We start from the raw sequence: 7,969 nt of genomic DNA on the forward strand, positions 1-7,969 counted from the left end.
CAGCAGTACTGGGAGGCACAGAAACATCAAGAGAGGGTCAGGTGTAGAGTTCCAGCAAAGCCCTTGGGTCAGGTCAACCCAGCCAGCCCCTGCTGCAGCCCTTCCCTGGGACACACTCAGTGCTGCACGAGGGCCTCCCCTCCATCACACACCTTCTTGCCAAGGTGGGCTCAGATCCCAAGGGGATCTGCTGCAATCTGGTGATGTCCCAGCTTTCCTCAGCCTCCTCAGCATCACTGCTGGGAACTGGCCCTCAAACCCCCTCTCCCCTCAGGATGGCTCTGCTGCCAGTCCTGCTCTCACCTCTGGAAAGCAAATGCACTCCACGTGCTGTGAGGGCAGGGTTTGTTCCAGCCACCACCTGCACCAACCAACCAAGAGCTCCAGAAATCAGCAGGGGCTCCTCAGTTTCCATACAAGCAGCAGTATTGCCCATCCTTGATAAAGCAGCCCCTCCACAGGCAGGAGGGCAGGATCTGCTCCCAGGCAGCCCCCAGCCCTGCCCTCCCCACTCAGCTGCACCCCTTTGCTGCACAGCCTGGCACTCACCTTTGAGAGCCCTCCCACTTCTAAGTAAAAGCAGATGATGAAGATGTTCCAGGTGACCCAGACTGCAGTCCAGATGGCATACTGGGAAGGAATGGGGATGGGGAGAGAGAGAAGCAATAAACATTAGGAAGTCACTGGAATTAGTGTGTGTGTATATATATTTATACTGATGTACGTGTGCTCTAGCTGGGGGCAGTGGAATGCCCTGAGTCAGCACTGAAATCCTCTTTCTCTCCCTCTGTTTGTGTTCCATATTCAGATGCTCTCTTGCCTGAAAAGCCACATAGGAGTCTGGAGGGCTGGAAGAGTTTCTGTGCTGCATCTGTCCAGCCCCTCACCCACCCTTTCTGCTGGGCAGTGTTTGGGCACAGAGAGAATGATGTGAAACCTGCCCAGCTTGGCACAGGCAGACTCCTGAGCACAGCCAGGCCCTCCTGCTGGAACAGCATGCAGGGCCTGATCTCCCAGGGGCTTTGCCCTGTCCCCATCTCGTGGCACAGCCCCAGGGCACAGGCTGTGGTGCCGGAGCCCAGGTGTCACTCACTCACCACCACGATGTAGCGGGGCCGGTACTGGATGGTGCCGAAGAGCCCCAGGATGACGATGATGATGTGCAGGAAGTTGGCGAGGATTGGGGCCCACTGGTAGCCCAGGAAGTCGAACACTTGCCTCTCTAGAGCAGCCAGCTGGGAGGGAGAAGGACAAGGAGAGTCACAGTTGTGCATCCACAATGTTTGTGAGTGCTCAGGGTTTTCACACGCTCCCTGAGCAAAGCCCTGCAGCAGATGAAGGTGGGACTCTGTTCCCAAAGCAATTTGCTGCCTCTGAACCAGGTCAGTAGGACACAAGGCTTGTTCACACATCCCCCATCCCCTCTGCTCCCATCCCAGCTCCTCTGATGGCTGAGCTCCAGTGCTGTGTGGTGTCACTGTCGTATTTTCTGAAAAATCCCTTCGCCAGGATTTCTTCTCCTGGGAAACTGAGAAGCCTCAGAGAAAAATGAAAACAATAATTATCTGATTGCTTCTCCTGTGTTTTGCTGCTTTGGAATGTGGTCTGGAGATTGTTTGTCCAACAGGTGGTTGTTTGATTGGTTTCATGTGAATTGTTTTTATTAAATAACCAATCACCATCAGCTGTGTCAAACTCTGAGGAGTCAGTCATGAGTTTTCATTATCATTCTTTGTAACCTTCTGTCTGTACCCTTTCTCTATTCTTTAGTATAGTTCTAGTATAACATTAATATAATATAATATAATATAATATAATATAATATAATATAATATAATATAATATAATATAATGTAATATAGCCTTCTAAGAACATGGAGTCAGATTCTCAATTCCTCCTTCATTCTGGGGACCCCAAAAATCCCACAGTGTTGAGGCATTCCTCTGTGGTGTGCTCTGTGGGGCTCTGGCAGAGGACAGAGGGGAGCAGAGGGATGGTGACAAATCCTGGATGTGAAATACGTCCACAAAGATGTCAGTGTAACTTTCTAGAGCTCATTTGTCAGAGCCTTCAGCATCACTCCATCATTCCTGACACCTCCTGGGTCTCGGCTCTCCAGCACACATCCATCAAAGTGAGGGAGAGGAGGAAACTCTCTCCTCCACCTTCGCCCCTCAGAAAATGCTGCCACCAGTAAGGAAATTCTGCCAACACATCAGTTTTCCAGGACAGGCTGTGCTCCTCTCCAGCACTAATAACATGGTTCAAGGCTAGTACTGTGCTCTACACATAAAACTCCATTACTGTTGGAGTGCTGGGGCTGATTTCCAAACCATATCTGCATAAAGATGTGTTTTTTACCTGTAGCCATCATCTGTGTATCAGACAACATCTGGTCCCCTGGCCCTGAGCCTCTGTGCAGCTGAAAGAGCACAATGCAATTGCTTGCTGGCCTTTGCATGCCCACAGCCCTTAAATGATATATCTATAGGAGAATTATAGTGAGTCTAGGGGGGAAAACTGCTAATGCAGGTTTTTCTGCTGTGCCTAGCTTTGCATGGAGAGATTTTCTCTTTTTTTGGCTTTATTAACACAGCGCAAACCCCTCCATGGACCTGTGTCTCCCCTGTCAGTACAAGATTTGAAAATATGTTTAATTATCACAGCAGGCCACTGGGATTGTATTATGACATTTTATATTTATTTTTGGCTAAATAAATAATTACAATTTACTATCGACAGTCAATATTAATTTAACTCCTAATCAGGCATTAACCATGAGTAATCCTGGTCTGCTGTGTGTAATCAGCTCTGTGACACCTTTTCCTGGCTGGGATCTAAGCAGCAGTGCTTCTGTGATGGCTTAAAGCATTTCAGGATGTGAGTGGCTGCAGGTTCCTCTCAAGCCCCAGGATGAGAGAAACCACATCTATTAAATGGCCATTATTCCTCCTTCTTCCTGGCTCAGTGGGGAAATTGCCTTCACACCTCTCTTGGGCTAGGGAGGTATTGCAATTCCCAACACCACTTTGAAAGTTCAATAAAAATCTGTATTTCAAAGGAATCTGTGGTTAAGGGCAATCAGTCAGGGAGGGGGTAGGCAGCTTTCCCTCTACAATATCTTATTCCCAAATAAAGAAGGACAGAGAGTGGGGAAGGAATGGAGGCAGTCACCAAATCTCTCACTTCTGCCAAATAATCTTCCCTGAGAAGCAACACCCTCTGATCCCTCTGAAGCACCTGGAAGATGCTGTGGGGTGAGTGCTGCCCCCCTAGCACAACAGGTTTGCCACACCAGCCATAGGGTAAACACTTAAGGAGGGATTAACACACATACCTTAACGACACTGGGACGTTTGGGATCCTGACTGGCTGGCAATGGGCCCCTCGACTGTGCCTGCTTCATCCAATCAGGCATTTAATTGGCTTTGTGTGCTGCAGGAGGAGTGGGAGAGCCTCACCCGGCCCGGGGACACAATGGGTGCTCACTGAACCTGCCCTGCCTCCCCTCCTGCTGCAAGCTCTGAAAATCAGCATGAGCACAGATCCTCCTACCCAGCCTCCTGCCACGAGCTCCCCACTCCAGAATCAGGGCAAGCCATGTCTGCAGGAGTGTTTTCTTCTCCATTCTACTCCACGAGTATTTGTCGTTAGGGCTGTATGAATTCATCCTGCCACAGCCTGGTCATGGTTCCTGGTTTGTTTGCACCAGGAAGAGATTGGGCTGTAAGTGACAGATAAATGACCACCCTGGAGATGGACCTGCCCATTTACACAGCTTCAGATTTGGGCACAGCTCCTTGAGAAGTCTCTGGATTTTTCCCCATAACCCTGAATATTTTCTTCACACCATACTTCCTTCTCCCTCACCTGCCTTGTCTCCAGGTTTTTTCCATCCTGATTTACTTTCTTGTGCTACCTTCCCAGCGTTATTAAACTGGTTTTGTGTACCTGGGAGCTGCAGGCAAGACTCAGCTGCTCCAGAGACGGGCTGTGCCCATCTGCTGGCTCAGGGAAGGAGAGGGGATGTGGGATGTGCGAGCTCACACAAGCTGTTTCCTCATCTATAAAAAAAAAAATTCTGATTTTCTGTAAAACATGTTGGTGACAAGCAAATGCTACTGATGAAACCCCAACACTGTGTTAGTGACAGGCAGGGAGTGAGTCTGTGCTGCAATCCAGCCATTGGAAATGCAGCCTGAAGTTATCCTGGGCTTCCCCCTGCTTCCTCAGGAACTTACCATAATGAAGGAAGTATTTGCTGAAAACAAATTGATCAACAGCCATTTCACTCACTACACTGCAGGTCTGTGTGCACAGCTTACCCCCAAAATGCTGCTGAGATTTGCAGGCACACAGGCTGATGCTGGGGCTAAGCTGCCCCTGATTTGGGGCTGGCATGTGAAGAATGTCACCGTGTCCTTCAGCCCTGGTCCCTCCAGCCCTGCTCAGAGATGGCAGGGTCAGGGTTTGCCCTGATCTATCTGTGCCCTTGTACTGAGCCTCCCTGGGTGCCTCTTGCTGAGCAGGGAATTGCCATCCTTCTCTCGTGCTGCCAGGTATGTGCACAGCAATATCCTCGCTGTGGTGTTCCTGCAATGATTCACAGGGTCCTAGTGAGAGAGCCTATTATATTCCAGAGATACTGGTTGTAAAGAGAAATGTCACAGACTGTGGCACAGGTTTCAGCCCACTCAAAGCTGACAGGACCTTTCCATCAGGGAGGACAAATTTTTCTTCTTTATGACTGTTCTTATTAAAACCAGGATTCCTTCTGCCCCTTTTGCTTCTCTAACCCATAGTATACTTTTACCTTTCATTCTTTAAATTAAATGATTTATTGCAGCACTAAAATCAGAAGAGTTGTGGCAGAATTTTCTCTCCTGAAATAAACCCCATTTCTGCTGATCTGAGTGAAACTGGAGTAGCAAATAACCACGTGAAGCAATTGTTAGCCAGGCAAATGACACAAGCCAAAGCTCTCTCTTGGGCCATCATTCATTCATACAGCTGGGGAAGAGCTGAAAGGCACAGGGATGTTCTGCAGCTCATGGAGCCCATCCCACAGCCCACACACAGGGAGCACAGAGAGCTCTGGACATGCTCAGGGGCATCACAACATAAAACTGCTCCAGAGGGGAAAGCTGTACCTGAGCTGGAGGGGTGCCCATGGCAAAATAGCAAAAAAGTCCTAGAAAACATCACAAAACATGGAGCAGTTTCTTTTTAGGGGTTCAAACCTTTCCAATGGCTCTGGCAGTGTGTCACTGGCAGGTGTCACTGCCAGCAGGACACTCTGAGCTGGTCCAGCATGGCCTGGGGGTGCTTGTTTGAATTCCAGTCCCTCAAATCTTTTCTATCTCCTCAACTTTGTCTTCTGTTGCTCCTCTCCTGCTGATAAGCTGTGGAGACCAACCTGCTCCCCTGTGCCCCATAGTGCTGAGGAGGAAGGGATGCTGCTGAACACTCAGGTACCTGTAATTCCTTAACTCCCTGTCCTTTATAGCCTACTATCAAAGCCATGTTATCAGCTAGATTTGCTCTTCTTAATTTATTAAGCTTTTAAAGCCTTTAATCTTATTTGGTTTGTATCTGTGTCTTTCACTGCATTTCTGAAATCAATTGGGACACAAAAAAAATAATATATCAGTCTCAAGACACATTGATGTGACTCATACAGACACAGGAAAGGTGCTCAGAAAACCCCACAACAGGTCCAGCCACACATCCATTTGTATCTGTTTCTGTAAGCAAACCTGCTTTTAACCTTCCCAAGTTAAGCTTCAAAATCAAATGTTAGAAATAAATACGCAAAAGGGCAATAAAGGGAACAAATAGGAAAGGCTGATCCTACTGCTGCTGCTGCTGCTGCAAAAAAAAACCAAAACCAAAAAAACCAACGAAACAATAAAACAACAAAAAAGAGAAGAAAAAATGTTTTACCTAGAAACCCAGGCAATTTTCCACTTGACCTATAAGAAAACAACCTGAGAACTCCTTTGCTACTCCTTGCCTCTCAGTGCTGTGAGGACACAGCAGCTCCAGCCCTTGCTCCTCCTCCAGATTCAGCTGGGACTGAATTTCCACTTAACCCCCTGTCTGTCCTTTCTCTCAGCCTGAGCCCAGCAGAGCCTCAGCTGCAGCCCTGGGTCCCCCCTGCCCTGCTGGGATGCTGCTCTGGTTCCTGGCTGATCCCAGTGCCCTGATCCAGAGTTTGATTTCCTGCCAAGCGGATTCACTTTTTAAGATGCTCTTTCTTTGTCTGCTGTGAAAACACCATCAGACCTTTCACTGGAAAAGGCCTTTTCTTGAGGAAAAACCTGCACTGGTCTCCTGAGGTGTTTTGGCCATGGGATGTGATGGCTCGAGCTCAGGGCAAAGTCTCAGTGCTATGATGGAAATTTACATCCTGCCACCTGAAACAGCAGGAAGAAATTAAAAAGTCTCAGACTGTATAATTTGAAAAATATATCTATTTAGGTTTTGAACACAAATATATTTTTTGGTTCTTCCACATCTTTTAAGTTTGGCAATACTAAAGACCTGTCTGCAGTTTATCATTATTAATATATTGGTATTATTATGATATAATGTTTAATTCTACACACTTTTTGTATAATTCCTTTGACTTTGTAAATGCTGGGACAGTGCTAGAACTAAAGAATCCTAAACCCAAGCTGTTGTGTGCTGAAACTATCAGAAGTGAGCAAAAAAAAAATCCCTTCTGTGCCAGTGCTTATTCAAGGTAGAGAAGATTCCGTGAGCAGAAAAACAATTAAACAATGTCTGCTTTTACCACAGTGGCTGCACTTCTAAATAAATACAAATGGTTGCAATAGCTGTTTTAATTAAGTTTATCTGGAAAAGCAGCTCAGTGAGCCATTATTTCCCATCCCCAAATGGAGGGGCTGGTTCTGTGAGGTGCCACGTCCTTGTCTCTCCCAAAGTCAGCCTCTCACGTGCTCACACCCGCTGCATTCATGAAATCTCATTTTTCTCAGTAAGTGTTGTCAAGGAAACCTTCCTTGGGGCCTTGTGATCCACAGCTCCTTTCCCAGCATCCCTCTCCCCACCCCAGAGGTCAAGAGACTAATTGCACAGGAGGTCTCTGTTTGTCACTTGGTCTCTCAGGCAGCCTTGGTCACTCTGGCCACTGTGTACAATGCGCCCCATTCTCTGCTCCTCTGCTCTGTTTTCTCCCCAGCAGCTGCTGAAACCTCTTCTGTTCACACAGACATTAGAGAGGCCTCCAGCAGCAGGGCTGATACCTTGAAGTAATTTTTATTTATATTATTTATATTATTTATATGTATATGTATATGTATATGTATATGTATATGTATATGTATATGTATATGTATATGTATATGTATATGTATATGTATATGTATATATATCATATTCATATTCACATTCACATTCATATTCACATTCACATTCATATTTATATTTATATTTATATTTATATTTATATTTATATTTCAAAGGAAAACTGGTCATTGTGCTGGCCCTGCCAGAGGGCCCCATGGGGCAGCAGGGGCAGTGCCCATCATGGTCCCACACCAGGTCACTCCCTGCAGCTCTCCAGCAAACACAACTTTTAGGCTGCTTTGTGCCACATCCAAGGATCAGGACTTCCCCCAGCCCAGAACTATCCCGTGCAGAGCCCAGGCAGGTGTAAAACCCTCCCTGTGTTCATTACAATTTCTCTGCTGAAGGCTGGAGCATGCTGCTGTTAACCATGCCAGTGCTGAGCCCTCTCCTGCTCATTCCCCCTGGGCTGGCACCTCTGAGCTCTCCCCTCCCAGCATCATTCTGTGTGTGAGCAGGGACACTCAGCAGTGCCACTGCTGCGACCTTGAGCCCTGAGCTTTCTGCTGCCAAAGCCTCCCAGAAACATCCGAGCTGCAAAGATATGTCATTGCTCAGTCCCACATGCCCAAACGCTGCTTAGCATTCCAGGGAAGG

General features: G+C 47.3%; 1 protein-coding gene across 2 annotated transcripts in view; it reads right to left on the reverse strand.

The window, feature by feature from the left end:
* NKAIN4 (sodium/potassium transporting ATPase interacting 4) overlaps positions 1 to 7,969 on the reverse strand; it is a 33,946-nt gene that overhangs the window by 24,637 nt on the left and 1,340 nt on the right. For both annotated transcript variants that reach the window (XM_031057994.1, XM_031057993.1), the window contains exons 2-3: positions 1,098 to 1,235; positions 550 to 630 (exon numbers count right to left, since the gene is read on the reverse strand). In XM_031057994.1, coding sequence (XP_030913854.1) covers positions 550 to 630; positions 1,098 to 1,235 — 219 coding nt within the window. The remainder of the gene's footprint in view (positions 1 to 549; positions 631 to 1,097; positions 1,236 to 7,969) is intronic.

The sequence above is a fragment of the Geospiza fortis genome, unplaced genomic scaffold (genome assembly GCF_000277835.1).
Source record: "Geospiza fortis unplaced genomic scaffold, GeoFor_1.0 scaffold188, whole genome shotgun sequence".
Taxonomy (NCBI): Eukaryota; Metazoa; Chordata; class Aves; order Passeriformes; family Thraupidae; genus Geospiza; species Geospiza fortis.